At 54.5% G+C, this 19097-nt stretch overlaps 3 protein-coding genes across 3 annotated transcripts; 1 reads left to right on the top strand and 2 right to left on the bottom strand.

Annotated features, from left to right (window-relative positions):
• Positions 1-5545: 5545 nt before the first annotated feature.
• TLX2 (T cell leukemia homeobox 2) lies at positions 5546-6943 on the top strand. Its single transcript, XM_027624186.1, has 3 exons — positions 5546-5945; positions 6340-6577; positions 6727-6943. Exons 1-3 carry the CDS (start codon positions 5546-5548, stop codon positions 6941-6943), a joined length of 855 nt encoding a protein of 284 aa, XP_027479987.1.
• A 1679-nt stretch (positions 6944-8622) lies between these two features.
• Positions 8623-15555, bottom strand: DQX1 (DEAQ-box RNA dependent ATPase 1). Its single transcript, XM_027622227.2, is given in 13 exon segments — positions 8623-9082; positions 9309-9499; positions 9828-10018; positions 10178-10297; positions 12332-12523; positions 12636-12659; positions 12662-12793; positions 12899-12998; positions 13092-13325; positions 13657-14041; positions 14426-14619; positions 14866-15121; positions 15484-15555. Coding segments are annotated over 12 exon segments (2157 nt in total). The 5' UTR covers positions 15103-15121; positions 15484-15555; the 3' UTR covers positions 8623-8925.
• A 446-nt stretch (positions 15556-16001) lies between these two features.
• Positions 16002-19075, bottom strand: AUP1 (AUP1 lipid droplet regulating VLDL assembly factor). Its single transcript, XM_027620514.2, is given in 13 exon segments — positions 16002-16179; positions 16289-16407; positions 16590-16705; positions 16821-16940; positions 17073-17175; positions 17277-17343; positions 17585-17658; positions 17754-17826; positions 18066-18078; positions 18081-18249; positions 18448-18598; positions 18678-18815; positions 18896-19075. Coding segments are annotated over 13 exon segments (1230 nt in total). The 5' UTR covers positions 18946-19075; the 3' UTR covers positions 16002-16142.
• Between the last annotated feature and the right edge of the window lie 22 nt (positions 19076-19097).

The following is a 19097-nucleotide window of genomic DNA, read 5'->3' as shown; positions in this document are numbered from 1 at the left end:
CTCCGCCCGCCGCTGCTCAGGGTCGTCGATCTCCTGTGACCACGACCCCGCTAAAGAAGCCCCTCCCGGGTCCTTTCCTCGTAATGTCGCTCTCGCCGGCTGACGCGTCCGCGTTACGGAGCTTCATCCGGATGGCAGGCCTCTTCCCGGCTCCACGGCGGGAGTTTCTCTGGGCTTTGAGGAGTCTCGGAGAGGGTGGCGGGTGGGGGGGAGGGACCCCCAGGGACTTGGTGTAGTGATCTTATTCGCCCCCCGCCATCCTCCTCTGCCGCCGGGGCTTGTGGAGGGCGGGGGGCAGACCCTGGTTAATGATGATGATTCAATCATCGGCGCCTGCGGAGGCCTGGGACAGACTAATGCAGAGCAGATGCCGAAGGAGGAGGGGAGGAGGATTGGGACACTACCGCACATAGACGCGCCGAAGCAGCCAGCGCCCGAAGTAGCATAGGCCCAGCCCCGTACTTGGGAAGGTCTCAGGAGCTCTAGACCTTGTACACCGCCATCCCTAGGTACTTCCAGGGGAATTAAAAACCAAGGATAAGTTTACTGTGAAGTATTAACATCAAGTGTAGTTGGAGACTCAAGGGAGAGACCCCAGTGGAGGCCACCAAAGGCTTTCTGGAAGAAGTGGGACTTTGTGTGGGCACAATTTAGAGAATGAGGGTGGGGTGCGTGGATAAGAAGTATGGTGGAAATAGAAAAGAAAGGCAGAGTGGAGGCGAATGACCAGAGAGATGGACAGGAAGAAGACCAAGGTGTGGATTTGAGAGTAGTGATAGAAGCAGGGCCTCAGGAGCTGGGACTTTAGCCCGAGGGCAATAGGGAGCTAGCAGACCTTTTTTTTTTTTTTAAGGGAGGGGCTTACCCTATGAAAGAAACATTTTTGCTAATTTATCTTTGAATAATTGGAGTGGATAAGCAGCAAGAAGTTATGAGGTTAGTGATGTTTAAATCAACCCCTTCTCACTACAGCCACTGCTTACCTCCCTGGCCCAAGATACCATCATGGGCCCTCTGGATGATTGACCGCAGTTGGCTTCTGGCCTGTTTTCCTTGTTTCCACGTTTACATATGAATAAAAAAGGATATAAGGAAAGTTTTTTGAGTTGATGGATGTGTTTATTATCTTGATTGTGATGGCTTCGCGTGTGTACACATACACTTTTATACACTTTAAATATGTACATTTATTGTATGTTAGTTTTATTCTAAGAAACCTATTAAAAACAAAAATTTTAAATCAGGCTTCTTTTCCTTCCAATAGCCTCCCTTTTCAGAATAAAAGCCTAAGCCCTTCTAATGCTTCAAGGCCTTGCATGGTCTCTCCACCCTTACTGTTTGTTCCACAGATAACACCAAGATGTACTTGCATTATCAAATGCTCAGATATCCAAATGACTCCTTTCTTCCTCCAGGTCTTTACTCTGTGAGGGCTTCTGTGATCACATTAGATAAATCACAACCCCATCCGTTCACTTCTCCCCTTCCCTTTCTTTTTTTTCCCCTTCTTAACATTTCTCATTATTTAATGTATATATTGTCTTGTGTTTTACCTGCCTTCCCCACTAGAATATAAACTTTGTATGGCAGGGATTTTTTTTCCCCTTCTGTTGTGTCTGCAGCTCTATCTCCAGTGCCTGGTGCATGGTAGGTATTCAATGAAAATTTTCTGGATGAACAAATGAATAAATGTAGGTGGCGGTGATGCTGGCCTAGATTAGATTTTATCAGTGGGAATAGAAAAAAAGGGCTGTATCTGAGACATTTCAAAGGGAAGCATAGGAGGGAGTGAATGAGGAGCTTGGGAGGGGAGCACATCCTCCAGCCTGCTGGACTTCAAGGTGGCTACTGCAAAGGAGGGTCTAGCTGGCCAGAAGTTTAGGACAGAGGGGCTGGAACACAGCAAGTGTCAGAGCCTAGGATAGAGGTCCAGAGTTTCCTGAGTGGATACAATAGATGGGACTACTAGAATGGGTGAAACCTTGAGTAGATATAGAAAGAGGGAAAGCTGAAGTCCGAGCTCTGAGAATGCTCAGTCTTCAGTGGAAAAAGGAAAGTCGGTGGCAAAAAAACATAAGCATTGACTATGAAAGCCTGAGATGCAGAATAAGACGATATTACAGAAACCAAACGGGATGTTTCAAGAAATAGTTGGTAATCGACAGAGCAAAATATGTCAGAGAAATCCTCAATAAGAGACCCTGGAACTCTTTGAAAAAGAGTGTGATGAAGCCAAGTTGTAGTGGGTTAAAAGAATAAATGATGAGGGGTGCCTGGCTGGCTCAGTCAGTAGAGCCTGCTACTCTTAATCTCGGGGTTGTGAGTTTGAGCCCCGTGATGGGTGTAGATACTACTTTAAAATTAAAAGAATAAACGATGAAGTAGAGGTGGTGGTTGTGCAGAGTACAAGGGAAAGGAAAAATATAATCTCTCTTGAAGAGTCAGGCAAAGATTTTTGTCCAGGTAAAAGAGACCTAAGACAGTTGGGGGTAGGAAGGACTAAGCTAATGAGAGAAATGATGATACAGGAGTGGGGACCATCTTGTGGGAAAGACACTGCACAAAAAGCAGGAAGGAAGGGACGGCACCAGAGCACAGGCTGGGAACGTGCTTCTTCCTGTGAAGCTGCCAGCTTGAAGGCCTGAAAACTTGAAGGGTTGGGGACCACATGCACGTAGGCTATGGTGAGACAGATGCAAAGGAGTGTGTATGAGAGGTTGGGGTTCTGACCCCAGAGCCTCCATCTTAGATATAAACTAGCAGAAACCACCTTTTCCAGGGAATCAGGGGATCAGAGAGGTGGAGACAAGCGGAAGAATCTCTAGGACTCTGGCTGACAGAATCGGATACCCTTTGTTCTTGAAGTAGGGCACTCATTTCTTTTTTGGTAATTCCCCAGATGTGTATACATTACTGGGTTTGTGACCATTCTCCTCCAAGGATCAGTTGGGCAATCTCTGGGTGGCAGTGCCATCTGTGCTGACCTCAAAAGGCCAGATGAACAGTCAGCAGGTATACAGGTCTTCCTCCCTCACTGATTCATTCAAGAAGGATTTATTCAGCCTGATTGAAGACACACTAGTGCCCACACTTTCCTCAGAGGCCCACCCACTAGAGTGGGGAAAAGGACCGACAGATTCCTAACCTGTAGGCCAGTCCCCTTCAGGGTCTTTATTTACTTTGCTGTCTCCCTAGGCTCTCTTTTCTCATTCAGGGGATCCAGCTCAAGTGGTCTCTGGAGGTTTTCCCTGAACAGCAGAAGTTTCATGCCCCCTAGTAGCCCCACCTCCCTACTGCTGAGAAAGGGTGCTTGGGCTTCTGTGAGGGGCTAGGGGAGGTGATAATGTCTGTCTGTCCCACCAACCCACCAAGATAACAACACAGCTGCCAAACAGGCAGGAGCCCCCCTGCTCCCCTTTCAGAAGGGGCTATTGGCAGGGTGGGAAAGGGCTGGAGAAATTGGATAGTGGAAGTGGACAAGAATTTGGGGGAGGATGTCACATATTATTGATGCCAACTGCCTCCCTCCTCCATGGTTCACCCCCCTTCAGACTGAGGTTTCTGAGAACACTGAGGGAGGGCCTGGTGGCTTTAGCGGGGAGAGTCCATTCCCTCCGTTCTTTATCTTTCCTGCCCAGATGCCCAAATATCGTTCCCAGTTCCCTGGAGAGAAAAGACCCCTCACCCTGCCTCTGGTGCAGGGCTGCAGCCCATCTGCTGGGGAGAAAGGAGGGGCAGTCTTTCCCAGGAGATCCTGGAGAACCAAGTGGAAGATCCGTGCTCCCAGGGAGACCCATCTACCAGCCTTGGAAGGCATTTCGGCTTACGCGGGTAACAGGCAGACTGGAGCTGAGCACCAGAGTGGCCTGGGGTCTAGGAGCTAGGGCTGACACAGCAGGGTGGGGTCCTTTGGCTACCACGTGTCCAAGGCAGGCCGAGCGGCTCACCCGTGCCCACCCGCCTCGGAATGGTAGCAACACCCCCCCTCCCTGCGCCCAGTCTCACCGGCTCGGAGGCGCCAGGGCCCCCCCGGGGCCGGGGCGGGCCGGGGAAGGTAATGTAATTCCGACCCAGCTAACCCGATTATGGCGGCCTGCACCGGGCCGGGCGGCGGCGGGGGCGGGTCTAAGGCGCAGGGGCCCGCCGGGCCCGGGTCCCATCCCGGGAAGGACGCAGAGTTCACACACTCCCAGCTCCTGGGTCCCCGGCCAGAGGTCACAAGGTCACCGAGCGCCTTCAGTCTTTCCCCACCTCCCATCCGTGACACACTCCAGGCACAGTTTCTGGGGTTGGGTGGGGTGAAGCGTCTGTGGGAAATGAGGCGGCTGAGACCGCCGAAGGCTTCAGTGAGGACCCACGTGTCGCCTGTGGCGATTTTGTCCTCTCGCCTTTGAGGGGGGGAAGTGTGTGAGAATTGACTTCCTAGGCGCAGAGTGGAGGGGCAGAGTCCCGCGTTGGTGGTCCCCTGTGGGGGGCGGAACGCCAGCCCCAAGCTCTCATCCGCCTGACTTAGCCCGAGTTGAGCCAAGGGTCCGCTTTACACCGATTTCAGAAAATCGAAATGCTAAGAAACACAGGGCATCAATTACTGGCGTTCCGGGAAGGAGGTAGGGGCCCTATGGCAGAGGCCGGGAGGTGCACCAGGATCGCTGGCCCAGAGGGGTTGCTCCCCGCCCTAGCCCACCAGACGCGCCCAGCCACCCCCTTCCCACACCTGTCCTCTTCCCGGGCCTCCAACTCGCCGGCGCCGTTCCCAACCGCTTCCCATCGCAGCCAGGAAGCCACAACGAGATTTGGTCTTCGAGGGCACTTAGGCGGGGGCCACAACGAATCTGGGAGTCGGCAGGCAGGACCCTTCGCGAGGCGAAAAGTGGGGGCTGTGGGAGGAGGCACCTGCGAGGAAGCCGGTGAGGCCGAGGAAGCCCAAAGGCGGAGGCCGGCGAGGATGGAGTTGCTGTGCGCTTCTCGCCTGACTCAGCGCGCAGCGGCCCATGCTCTGGCCCCTCCCGTGCTGAGCCTGGTTCCTAACACCCTTGCCACCTCCCCCCCCCGCCCCCTTATCCCCACCAACCCCGCCCGCCAGTCGTCCGGGCGTTTGGCGCAAACAGGCGTCTCTTTCCCTTTAACGGGTACGGCCCCGCCCCTGCCCTACCCCCAGCCCCCACTACCCACCCAATGCTGATCTGTCAGTCACTGCCCCATCCCCAGCCAGCCAACCCTCTCCACCCCGGACTCGGGCAGAGGCCCCGGCAGCCCAGCGTCCATCTGCGCCTCAGGGACAGCAAGGGCGCTCCTGGGGCCCCCGCCGGTCGCGCTCCCCCGGGATGCGAGTCCCTGCGCCGACGCCCGGCAGAGGCCGGCACGGGCGCGGCTACTCCCCGTGCACAGGGATGAAGCTGTCCCGGGGGCCCCGGCGACCCGCAGCGGCCAGCCCCGCGGGCCCCTGAGGCCGCCGCCCCGAACCCTCCGCTACAGGGCTCCCAGAGTTGCCTGGGGCGCCCTCCCCAACCGCCAAACCTCCTGTGGTCCTCCTTGACCCGGACCCATGGAGCCGGCGGTGCTGGCCTCGCACAACCTCCCGCACCACGAGCCAATCAGCTTTGGCATCGATCAGATCCTGAGCTGCCCGGAACCCCCCGGGAGCGGCCTAGGCCCCGGTCGCTCAGGCCAGGGCCATGGGGAGAGTGCGGCATTCTCGGGTGGATTTCACGGAACCTCAAGCTACGGTCCCGCGGGTTCGCTGGCCCCGCTACCTGGCAGCTCCGGCATGGGCCCAGGCGGCGTGATCCGCGTCCCGGCGCATCGTCCAATGCCAGTGCCGCCGCCCGCGGGAGGCGCGCCGGCAGTGCCTGGACCCTCTGGCTTGGGCGGAGCCGGGGGCCTAGCGGGACTCACCTTCCCTTGGATGGACAGCGGCCGCCGCTTTGCCAAGGACCGGCTCACGGGTGAGATTGCCCGACCCTCCAGCGTCCAGCCCCACATTGACCCCTTTTCCTCATCTTTGATCCTTCTGCTCCAACTCAAGTTCCCCGTACGCTCCCCGCCCGGATCATCCCAGGGGATCCTCCCCCAACATGTATCTCTTGGTCCTGATGCTGAGAGAGGCAATGGGGAGGGAGCTGCCGTCGATGTCCGCGCCCTCCTTTGCAGTCTACTGTCCACACTGCGGGTAGGGCAGGGTGAAGTTCCGGGGGCCGTCTCCTTCTCACCCCAGGGGGAGGGCCATTTCTTCCGAGGCCCTTTCTTGTCTGGAGGCCTTTGCTGGTGTGGGGCCGAGCTTGGGGGCACCTGGAAGGGCCGCCCTGAAAACCCTGCCCTGTTCCTTCTTCCTCCCCGTAGCTGCACTCTCGCCCTTCTCCGGGACGCGCCGCATAGGCCACCCCTACCAAAACCGGACCCCCCCGAAGCGGAAGAAGCCGCGCACGTCCTTCTCCCGCTCGCAGGTGCTGGAGCTGGAGCGGCGCTTCCTGCGCCAGAAGTACTTGGCCTCGGCCGAGAGGGCAGCGCTGGCCAAGGCCCTGCGCATGACCGACGCCCAGGTCAAGACTTGGTTCCAGAACCGGCGCACCAAGTGGCGGTGAGGCTTGGGGCGAGCGAGGGCTCGCGGGAGGCGTCAAGTGGCGGTGCGGCGCGGGGCGGGTGAAGAACCGCGGGCTCCGCGGGTGACCACGAGGCGCGGGGTGGGCGAGCGCCGGCCTCGCTGACCCCGCGTCTCCGCTCGCCTAGGCGCCAGACGGCGGAGGAGCGCGAGGCGGAGCGGCACCGCGCGGGCCGGCTGCTCCTGCACCTGCAGCAGGATGCCCTACCACGGCCTCTGCGGCCGCCGCTGCCCCCGGACCCGCTCTGCCTGCACAACTCGTCTCTCTTCGCGCTGCAGAACCTGCAGCCTTGGGCCGAGGACAACAAGGTGGCTTCCGTGTCCGGGCTCGCCTCGGTGGTGTGAGCGACGCCTGCCCGACCGGCCGAGTGCTCTTTCACGGACTGAGGCGCCGTGCGGAGCGCCGGACCCAGGGCCACAGAGCGCGCGGCTGACCACCCCGTGGTGCCGTGGTTCCGTGGTAGCGGAGCCTGTGAGGAGGAGCTGGCTTTGAGGCTATCGTCGAGGGCTCCTCGGCCACCGCGGGCTCCTAGGCTAGCGTTTCGAGGTTGCGCCGCGCGTTTAGACGTGGCCTTTCCCGCCATTTCCCACTTAACTGCGGTTGCACGGCAGCTGGCACCCGAGGAGCCAAGAAGGCGGGACTTGCAGTATGGTAGCCAATGAGGTGAGGGGAGGGGGCGGGCTGGCCAATGGGAGCTGCTCTCCTGAGGACTTTGGATTCTTCGGAGGGTGGGTTGAAGCTGGGGTTCTGGACCCACAGAACAGGCTAAAGGTGGTGCTGGGATGGGGCGGCGGCAGCTCGCACTACCTGGGTCTGTATCAAAGGTGCAAAGGAAGGAAGACACCAATGACAGCAGAATAATGGAAGAGGGGCTGCAGGGCAAGAGTCTGACTGTGACAGGAACCAGAGGGTTATCCACACTAGGCATCTCATTCTTCAACCGTAAAATAATTGCTAAGGATACCTTTCTGACTTTGAACCTCATGTTGTCATGTGTGTTCAACCTGCTGACTCCGTCCTCCTTGAGCCTCACAACGCACCGGGGCGGCAGGCAAGACGATACTTACACATCCGATGAAACAGAAAATCCAGGAACACTAATCTGGCTCTGGTCTCCCGTGGGGACAGAGAGAGGAAAGGGAGAAGCAGTGGATAAAATTAATGGCCCCGTGGAGTTAGGGTGAGCAGATTTTGGCAAATAACTAGGAATATCCAAGAAGAATCAAAGGTAATTCCAGGGTTGGAGATGTAGAGGATTGGGAGATCAACGGTGTTGGGGATAATGAAGGGGAAACTGAAAGATTAGAGCAAGATAACTACAGGCAAAACTGAATGCTAGACCTAAAGAGAATACATTCTGGAAAAGTGCTTTTGGGGGAGGTTGGGTGACATGCACATAGAGGTGGAGATAGATGGAATGATGAGAACAGATAGACTCTCCAAGGGAAGACACTCTGAGGAGAGAAGCAGAGTTCTAAGGATTAAATCTTTCTTTCCACCAATTTCTACAAACATATTTACAATGTGAAAGATGATGGAAGATATCAAAATTAATAATTTAAAGGAAGAAAAGGGAAAGGAGTACCCAGCTGGGAAAAAAGGAAAGTATGATGTCCCTGAAGTTGTTAGAAAAGCTTTAGCATGCTGGTAGGCCAGGGGCTGCTGGGAAACTTGTTGGTGGAAAGTTGAGGGTTTGGAGATGGTTTCAATAGCCTTGAGGGTTAAGAAGGAGCTGGATCTAAGTTGTATGTGGGAAAAAGGGAAGATTTTGTCTGATTTCTTATAGCACTCTCATTCTTCCTCCCCTGTAGGTGAGAGCAAGATAAAGGGAAGTGAGCTTCAGGCAGGGTCAGAGACCAATTGTAGTCAAACTACACATTTTCTGGGTTGTAGGTCATTCATACCAGAAAGGCTTGACTACAGGTGGGAACCAGGCAAGAGGATATTGCTGGAGGAGTTGGATGATATTGTGTCACCTCTAATTCATGGATGTTGTATATGCTGCTGCAGAATCAAACTCAAATTTGGCACCATAGAGAAAGAACTTTTATAGATCAAAGTGAAGCACACAAAGACAGGTTTGGCATAAATTGGAGGCTTGGGTGGCATATCAGTCATTCTCCAATAAATAGAAGAAGGCTAAAGAAAGGGTCCAACCTTATGTATACTGTGGCTTACCCAATTTCCTCTATTCTCAGTCCACCATTTCTTGAGACTCAGGTTCCAGGATTTACATTTGATCCTAACCTTTGGCTGGCTACCTTGGTGCTAGCCTGAGAGAGGACCTAATGCCTTCAGATGAGCTCAGTTCCATTCCTTAGGCATGTCACTGCAGGACACAGGCATCTCCAAACTCTTGGGTAGGGGGAGATTCACTCTCTATTGAAGAATCTGCCATTTCTTCTCTCAGCTGATTCAAGAGGTCTCTGCTCTCACTGGGAGGCAAGTTACTCAAGAAGTATGGAGGGGCCAACTCTACCAGCCTGACAGAGAGAGTCACAGTTAGATGATTTCTGTATCTTCCCTTATAATGCAGATTCTTAAACTTCTTCCCACTCCTTCCACAAACCCTATCCCCTCAAATCATATGTCACTACAGCCCACTAAGAAATCCTCTTCTCCTTAAGAGGATATCCTCTAACTCCCCAGCCATAATTTTGGCCCCAAGAAGAGGAATGGGCAGTGTAAGAGGGGTGTCCGTGAACTCACATCTGTGGCTGAATCTCAGAAACAATGGAAAGGCAGTTGTCTTTGGAAATGGAGAAATTGTGGTAAAGCACCCACGGCGGGGGTCTGGCTGGAGACCTGCGGCTTCGGTAGCAGCAGTATGGGGAAAGCTGGGCCACATGCTTATGTGTCAGGAGCAGGTAATTTCCAGTCCCGTCTGTGTCTCGGGCCACCTCATTTAAAAGCAAAGATAGTGAAGGAGTAAGTGAGGGAGAAGAGGAAGGCAGTAGGAAAAAGAAAAGGAGGGGGAGGCTGAGAAAGAATTAGGAAGGGTGGTGAGAGTATTAAAAGTAGAGCATCATCTCTAGGTGTTAGAGTCCCTACCATATGGCATTTCCCATAGCCCCCTGCACCCCAATACCTCAAAGGAAAAGTTTCTCCTGGTTCTAAAAAATCCTTGGAATGGTCACCTGGACTCCAGTTTCAGAGATGGCATATCAATTTTTGGTCCCTCTGCTTTCTATTCCTTTTATGACCTTCACCCCAACTCTTTCCCCTAACCTTAAGGAAGTATCCTGACACCAGCGCTTTCTGAAGGTCTCTGCGATTCTGCTCAGATCCAAAGGCTGGCTGGGACAAGGGAAGTTCAATTCGTTGCATGAGTTCTAGGAGTTCACCTCGAAGTTTCTGGGCGTGGCACAGTGCTGCCCAGTTGAGCCCCCGGGCCTGGCACCAAGCCTCGTCTGCCCCACCTACAAGAGGAAAGGGCACAGCTCTGGCTGCAAAGAGACCCCCAAGAGAAGCCAGCCCTTGGCCAAAGGGTCTCCTTCTCCTGGGCATAAACATCTACCGGCTGGTTGCATACCACTTCCCCCCTTTGGAAAATACCAGATGCAGAGTGGGCTACTCACTCTGTATAAAGGCTTCATACACCTGGATCAGAGAACTGTGATCACCATCCATATGTTCCAGGGCCCGACGCAAGGCAGATTCCTCTGCAGAGAGTGGAGGATGGGTGAACCCGGGAGCAGCTGGAGGAGAAGAGAGGAAGGTCGTTCTGGGGAATGAGAAAGGATAGCAGTACAGAAGGAAGGGTGAAAAGGCAGGAAGTGTCACTCTGGGAAGTTTATTCAAAAGACCTTGATAGCTTTTTAGGTGCTTTGCGCTTTATTAGACATTGAAGATAAACGAAAGACAGTCTCTGCCCTCAAGTAGCTTAGAGTCTGGTGAGACAGATAAGCAAACTTGATCAGCACAACAGGTGTGTGGACCAATATTGAAGCTTTTTTTTTTAAGATTTTATTTATTTATTTGTCAGAGAGAGAGAGAGAGAGAGAGAGAACGCAGGGGGAGTGGCAGGCAGAGGGAGAAGCAGGCTCCCCACTGAGCAGGGAGCCCGATGCGGGGCTCGATCCCAGGACTCCAGGATCATGACCTGAGCTGAAGGCAGTTGCTTAACCAACTGACCCACCCAGGCGCCCCAATATTTGAAGTTTTGTTCGGAATTAGCTCAGTAGAGAGGGGGCAGAGAGAATCTGAACTGTGGGCATGACAAAGCACAGAAATTAGTAGCATGGCCTGTTTGGAGACCTGCATGCACCTAGTAAGGGTCAGGGGAATGGCATGTGTGGCAGAGTGGCAGGAGATAAAGCTGGAGAGGTAGGTGTGGGCCAGGTCATGAGAGGCTGGATGTGCTGTGCCAATGAGTTTACGTTCTGTCCAGAAGATAGAGAATAGCTGTTGAAGAAGAGTTTTGAGGGAAGAGAGTCCAAGTGTTTAAAGAAGTTTATTTGACAAGTTAGGAGGCTAAAGGAATCCACGCTGAGTGGTGGTGAGGATCTAACATTGGCACTGATAGTGCGTATGGAGACAAATAGATGAATTAAGAAAAAAACATTTAGGAGATAAAACTGAAAGAACCTGGAGAAAGATTAGTCTAGAATGATGGTAGTGGAGCTGCAGAGATGATGGCATGGTTTTGTGGTGGTGGTGAGGGAAGAGTTTAAGCAAGTGCTTGAGTTCGGATCTGGGCTGGGTACTGTGGCCAATTCTGATAGAAATGTCCATCAGGCATCTGATATATAAATCTAAGATTCAGAAGAATGGTATTGGCAGGGAGATAGAAGTTTTGGAAATTTTTTTTTTTTAAGATTTTATTTATTTATTTGAGAGAGGGAGAATGAGAGATAGAGAGCACGAGAGGGAAGAGGGTCAGAGGGAGAAGCAGACTCCCTGCCGAGCAGGGAGCCCGATGTGGGACTCGATCCCGGGACTCCAGGATCATGACCTGAGCCGAAGGCAGTCGCTTAACCAACTGAGCCACCCAGGTGCCCCAGAAGTTTTGGAAATTTTAAGTGTAAAGATGGCACTTCAGACTATGGGTGTGCATGAACTTGCTCAGAGAGTTCAAGGAATGAGAAGGCAAAAGGGGGCAAGGATGGAACTCTGAGGTCCAATTTACAGTGGATGAGCGGAGGACAAAGAGCCAGGGAAGAGATGAAGGGAACGGCCGAACAGCCAGAGAGGTAGGATGAAAACCTGGAGGAGCAAGTCACAGAGGCTCAGGGAGCGGGCAGTTTCAAGGCAGGAGAGGTTGCATTTTCAAGTGTCAGAATCAGAAGGTCGTAAGGAATAAGGACTCAGAAGTATTCAGTGGGTTCAGCCTTGGCGGGAGGGGGGGGTGGTGGGGGGTGAGGTGGTGGTCACCGCTGAGCTGAGAGATTTGTCAGTGTTGTTGTGGGCCTGAGGCTGGGATGAAGTGGGCGGGAACACACCAGGCTGACTGGGGCAGAGGTGATTCTGCATAGCTGCAGGGGAGTAGAGGGTGGATGGAGAGGGGCGTGGAGCTTTAGTAATAACAGCAGAGATTTACACATGTTGGGGGCAAGGACCAGCACTGGGAAAAGGCTAAAGAGACAGGAGAGGGCTAAGTGGTTAGGGCTGGTTTTGGGGGCACTGTAAGGGGAGCAGAGGGGAAAGAGCTGGTCTTGGGAGTACCAGAACACCAGAAAGGGCTGGGAAGGACTGAAGTGGCTGCAAGAGCCAGAGCGAGAAGTGATTTATACCAGTGAGCATGGCGGCGAGGGTGAGCATCTCATCCACACAGTCAAACTCGCAGGAGGCCAGCAGGGCTTTGGCCAGCTCAGGGGGCAGGGGGAACTCTGATAGGATGACTCCCAGGTCTGACAGGTTCCCATCATCATCCAGGGCTGCCAGGTAGTCCAAGTCTTCCAGGGCCTGCATCAGTGCTTCTGGAGCTGGTGAAGGAAGAAAGCTGATAGGGCCGGGAGTCTCAGAGCCTGGAGGTCAGACAGCAGGCCTTGGGCGGGGGGGGGGGGGGGGGGGGGGGGGGGGGGGGGGGGTGCTCACCAGGCCGGTCCAGGAAGTGACACTCCCAGGCTCTGCAATCTGTCTCCTCTTTAGAAGTAACACCAGGGGGCTCAGATTCTCCTCACATATCCTGGGTGCAGGCAGCGGGGGCGCCTCTAGTTCTAGGAAGGACTTAGGATACAGGCAGAGGCAGGACCCTGAGGGGAGAAAGATCTGGGAAAGAAGGCCTCTGTAGATTTCTCAGGGTTTGCGTGTGGGGACTCTTTTCATGTTTGATCACAGTTAAGGGCAAAGGCTCTTACCTGGTGGGATCCCTCTTGCCCGCAGTCTTCTTGCTTCTGCCTGACACTTGCTGATTGGTCTCAACACTTGGGATTCTGCTCGGATCTGAGGATTGTACACCTGTCGCCGCGCCCCCCACAACCAAGGCCAAGACAGATCAGAGCGGGCCACTTCTGTCTTTAGCCCCCACATCCCCTCATCTCTCTCACTCACACTTCGAAGCTCCAGTCCTGAATCAATGACATGTCGGATGGAAGGGAGGGAGAAGGAGAAGTCAGCCAGCCAGTGAGTGACCACGATCCTTCGGGCACCCAAGTCCATGTCCTCATATGCAGCCTGAACAGCTGGGCCATGTCCTGGGTGAAGGGGCAGCACCCGTGGTGGAGGACCTCTGAGAGCCAAGGGCTCCACCTCCCTGGACAAGGATTCACAGCACAGCAAAATTTCCTGAAGAGAGGGGTGGGGCATTAAGGCAGTTCTCACCTTTTTGGTGACAAACCCCTTTGAAAAACTGATGAAAGCTATGGTTTTTCACTCTGAAAAAAATGCACATACTCATAAAGTTGTTATAATTTCAGGAATTCACTGAGCCACAGTCTCTGTGTTAGATGGAGTCAAAAAAGGGGCGGTAGACCTCTTTACCCCCAAATCCTTGAGTTTGTCCTAAGGACTCCAACATAGTAAATGTTACAACTTCAATGTCCCTAACAAGCATTGCTCCAACTCCCCCAGGGAAGGAAGGCAGCATACACAAGAACCTTCTGCAGCCCATTTTTACCTCCTCACTGGGCAGGTACACTAGCACATCTCCTGGAGCCTCCTTCGTACACAATTCAAGCACAGCTTGGCAGGCAGCTTCCACTCGATCGGTAGGGACAGTGTCCCTGTATACAGGTGTGGGACACACGCCAGGCCCTCTGGGTACATGCACAGTAGGAGGATGGCCCCAGAAGGCTTGGAGCTTAGGTTCAAGGGCAGGGTCAGTAACCACAACCACTCTTGAGTCCCCTGGAAGGTTTCCCAGCCTGGCATTTCGCAGTAGGCCCTGGAGCAAATCCGAGGCCACTGACCGCTCCTGGGCCTCATCCAGCACCAGCACGCCCCAGGCTCCCGTGCCCCGGGTTGAGGCCACCTCCTGTAGAAGCAGCCTGTCCCAGCAAAACCTGTTGACATGGCAGTGGGCAGAGGAGTCAGTGTGGACACTGAACAACTCCAGAAGTCCAGGGGAACGTCTTCCTGGGAGGCCTAGATTTTTGATAGTAAGGTCAGAAAAAAGACGCCGAGAACGTGTATGGAGACCCACAACCTCACTGATGATGGTTTTTTTCACAAGCTGTACTCCAGCTGGGCAAATGAGGCTCATGATGATGGTGAGTTTGAATATCTAAGGTCCCTGACTGGGGTTAGGGGCTTAATTCAGCATTGTGTCGTGCATGATCTAAAGGGTGACATGGGCTGAGGGAGGGTTGGTGAGATGTCAGAGGACTGGGCTTGTTTCTACTAGGGGAGGGAAATCAGATTTGGGTCAGGCCTGCAAGAGGCCTCACCTGAGCAGGGTGTCTGGCCCAGTGCAGTCCTCCTGGGGAATGCTGTATCCAACCTCATGACCCAGGGTTATGTCCATCTCATCGGCAACCCGCATGGCCAGGCTCAGGGCTGCCAGAGGGTGGGGCTGAGTGACAGTTACTTGGCCTTCCTGGAACCCCCTGGCCAGTGCAAACTCTGCACACCACTGAGGGATCTGGGGTAGGAATAGGAAAGGACAACCAGTCAGTGAGATGTAGGATTCAGTCAGAAGTGCAGGGGGACTGTGGCCATTCTAATTTGGGGAGTCCCCTGGTCCTTCACCAGCCCCCCAGGGGCCAGTCTAACCCGGTCTCCCTTTGACCACTCCCCTCAAACTCCACGGAGCCCAATCCCCACCTTGCCGGTGGAAGGACCAGTTCTCTAGTCCCTCCCTTTGTCTACTCCCAGAGTCTCCCCCCACCTGGGTGCTCTTGCCAGAGCCAGGCTCTCCAGACACCAGCACCACTCCACTGGGGCTACTCTCCAACTGCTCCAAGAAGATAAACCGAGCAGCCCAGATGGGCAAGGCTCGGCGCTGCTCAAGCAGCTCGTAGTAGCGGGAAGAGAAGGGAAGCCCGTCAAAGGGGTTCACAGCCAACTCAGACTCCCTGGGGTTTGGGTCAGACTCTTCTGCCAGCCCAAGACGCTGAGAGGCCATGGTAGCTGACTGGCAGTACCTACAGAAGGCAGGGCAGTGATTAAGGCCTCGTATTAAAATGACTTACACCAACTTCCCACCCTTGATCCCTAACCTGTATCCTCAAGCAGTAATGCGCTGGGGTCCATCCTTCCCAGCATTTCTTGCCTGCCAGGAAACAGTGGAGACTTGAGTCTGACAGTGAGGGACTATCAAAGCGGACTATTAACCTGTCAGTCAGGTAGTAAAAACCCTGTGACTAACACAGGGGGCCTCCAGGGCACCAGGAATTATGGTAACCTGTGGGAAGGTCCTGAGGGGAAAAGGATAAAGAGATAAAGAACAGGAGGAGGAAAGGGGTAGGAACGGGGGAGCAGGGCCACAAGGATCCTGGATTCAAACCTGCTTGCAGCTCTGAGACGTGTCACGGTGGCAGCCAGTTCCAGACCCACCCAGCCAGTCACCACCAACCCAGACGAGAGTGAAGTACAAAGGTAAATTCCGGCTCCACCCTGGGGCTCGGCTTAAACAGGAATCCTTAAGCCTGGTTTTGGGGTGGGGCGATTTGCTCCACCTTATTTAATTAGTCAGAAGCCTATGGAAAACAGGTTCCAGACCCCACACTGAGCATGTGTACTCTACAGACAGTGTACATTGTGCTTGTTAGTGAAAGGCATCTTGGGACTTGTAGTTTTGCAGCTGTCTCTTCACAAAGTGGGGCCGAACACCCAAGCTAGGGTCCAGTTGCTGCTGGTCTTCAATTCAGTTACACTTCCATAGTATCACTCATTTCTTGACACGAAGGGGTGATTTCAACCACTTCTCACAAACCCACAAGGAGGCTCTCACCCGTTCCCCCCAACCAAGGGAAAAAGAACCTGCTCAGTGGGCTTTTGAGCCCCAGAGAGGCAACAGAGACCTTGAGTGAAAACCCTGAATTTAATGTGATTTTGGGGGGAGCCCCATCCCTCCCTTTTTACCACCCACCCTTCCAGCCAGTTGTAAGTTGGGTGAGGGCTGCCCCCAGTCTCCGTCCTGCGGCTCTGGGTGCCATCCTGTGCTCAGTCAGCCTCCTGGGCCTGTCTCTCTGTGAATCTCCTGCGAGACATAGGAAGAAGACATTGTGTGGGCTTTCCCACATTAGCCCTATAATTAGCTCTCTTCTCCAACCTGCCCCTTCCTACCCACTGTCCTCTAAGCCCCTCACCTTCTCGCATATTCATAGAGTGCCTGCTTGCGCTCCTGTAGGCTCTCCTGCCGGGCCCAGGAGGACTTGGCAAATGTGAGGGCTGTGGGCTGAGGGGTCACCGGGCCAGAGCTGGGGAACTGAGGTGATCACAATGTCAGAGGGCTTGCGAAGTCATCATCATTAAACACGCATTGAATGCCTACTTTGCAAGAGAGGCACTGTGCTAGGGTCTCAGGATCAAAAAAGAGACTTCGATAGGGAGTATGTAGACTGCCCATCCCAGCCCTAGTCCTGGACCTAACCATTTCCTGGGTCTCACCTTGGGAGCGGAGGCTGTGGGAAGGGACTGGGTCCCTTCAGTGATATCTTCCGGCATGAACGCTACAGCTCCCTCAAGCAGATTAGTGATGGTCAAGTCTACACAGCCAGTTCTGGCTGGGGAGAAGGGAAGAGAGAAGAAGGGAGTCTGTTTCCCTGCTCACTTTCTCCCCTCACCACCCACTTTTCCTCTCTGCACCTGTCTCCTGTGCGAGGCTACCCTTTCCCATACCCAGGTCTCTCTGGATGACGCCCAGTGGCACATGGGGTAAAACCTCCTTGACTCTCTGAGCCAGAGCTGCCAGCCGCACACCAGGAGAAGGGCCAGGGGAGGGAGGGAAAGAAGACTGGGCTGCAAAAAAGAAATCCGAAACATGGTGAGTGGAGAACTGGGAGGAAGGAGAGGCTGACGAGCACAGGAATAGGAAGGGAATCACAAGAAGCTGAGAAAACCCAAACAACTTTGTGTACAGAAACCACATACCTGACTGAGGGCGCAATCTGGGGTGTCTCTGTCGTTTCATGTGCTCTGCTTTGTCTGCTGGAGTGAGTCGTGTCCCTGTCTGGCCCAATCCTTTGGCCACCAGCTAGGGAGAATTGGAAGGTTGACACTGTCAAGGTCTCAAGACTTCCTCCTCCTACCCTTAAGGAAAAACCCCACCTCCACCCTGCCTGTGTACCCTACCACCTGTTGTACACGGAGGGCAAAACTCCTCATTCCCCTCCCCAGCTGGCGATGAACAGGGGGCAGCCACCTGCAAAAAAAAATCCAGGACCATGTTGTGTGCTTCTTGGTAGAGGCTGTCACCCTTTCCCCCTTTGATATGTCTTTTCACGTAACAGTTGTGATCAGGGTGGGCAGATAGTAAACGCTTTGTATTGCCTCTGTGATAGAACCTTGATACTAAACGATCTGCAAATAGACAGGGAAGAGGCAACCTCCCTGACCTTGAGGTGAGCTTCTCCCAGCCACCAAAAAGTGAAGACAATTAATACCTTACTTGATATACTGTGAAAGGGACGAAAAGTGACCACAGCAGTTCTGAGACCCAGGAGGCATCGGACACCGTCTGGAGAGAGGGCATGAAGTGAGTTCTAAGCCTGGGCCAGGAGTGGGAAACTTACCCTCCAAGCCCCAGAGAGTCCCTGTCCAACACACACTCACCACAGAGACTAGGGGTCTCTGGACTCGCAGGGTAAGAGGTTGTACCACATCCTGAATAGAAAATGGCCAGGAACTGGAAGATGGAAGAGAGAGTACGATGGGGATTCTAGCCAGCCGGTCAGCACCTGACTCAGAACAGAAAACTGTCAAACTGTACAAGTAGATAAATGAGGAATAAAGAGATACAGGAGAAAAGAACTAAAAGTGAACAGAAATCAACTAGGACGAAGAGGTAGGGCTGAAAACTGAAAACTCAAGGGCCCCCAGCCTGACCACCTACCCAGCTGGAGACCCATACCTGTGCTCACCCACCTGAAGCGCAGGAGCCCTCCCGGCCATTGGTGGCCTCTTCCTCAGGGAATAGCAGCAGAGGGGTGGGAGGAAGCCTCGTGGAAGCACAGAATCTCTTGAGTGACTCCACCAACTCCCCCCGCCCATCCATCTCCATGAAGCCCCGAGACCAGCACACAAAACTTGGGGGACTATTGAGTAGAGGCTGGGAATCGAGAAGAGAGAAAGCAAGAAAAGAACATTGGAAAGTGAGAAACACTGACATATGGGGTAAAGAAGCGGGATTAGGGGTGAGGCTCGGTATTTCGTGGTCCCCAAGGGAAACGCGGGCGGGCAAAGGGGAGCCTCGAGCTGGGCCCCAGGGAACCGCCCCGTGGAGCTCTCGGCTTCGCCCCCCACTCACGGTGCTACAGCTGGTGAGCAAGTTGACTATGTTATGGTCGAAAGGTGTCACGTGGTTGGAAATGAGGACCCTGACGCGGTGATCCCGGAGTCCGGAGTCCTCCTGCCGGGCCACGAGCCCCAGCACCGCACACATGGTCCGCACCACGAACCTGGGGGCGCAGGCAATGGTGACTTCACGGCCTCGGGCCGGGCCCAGCCCAGACCCTCCCCGAACCCCCGGTTTGTTACCTGCGAAGGACACTGTCTGGTAGAGCGCAGCTGACCAGGAAGACGTGGATCCCAAGAAAGAGGCGCAAGACGAGGAGGCAGAACCCGACTGGAGCGTAGAGCAGCAGCGCGAGGAGCAGGAAGCCGTCACCCGGGAGCCTGGGGGCGAAAGGCGGGGTGATCGGGCGCCGAAGCCCGCGTGGACGCGGGAGCCGGCCTCTTTCCACCAGGGCTCTTACCGGTGCGAGTCAAAGAGCCGCTCCGGCCCCAGCGCCGGGGAAGGATCCATTGCTGCCGCTTTATAGCTGTCCGGCCGCTGCCGCCATCTTCGCGCCCCGCCGCAGGGGCTCCTGGGAAGGCGGAGTCTTCGGGCATCCGCCCAGGGTGCCGGCACCCGAGGTCTTGAGGCGCCCCGGAAGGGCTAGCGTCCCAGCATGCCTC

This window comes from Zalophus californianus, chromosome 8 (genome assembly GCF_009762305.2).
Source record: "Zalophus californianus isolate mZalCal1 chromosome 8, mZalCal1.pri.v2, whole genome shotgun sequence".
In the NCBI taxonomy this organism is placed as follows: domain Eukaryota; kingdom Metazoa; phylum Chordata; class Mammalia; order Carnivora; family Otariidae; genus Zalophus; species Zalophus californianus.
Note: the sequence above shows the minus strand (reverse complement) of the source record. Positions and strands in the feature narration are given on the sequence as shown.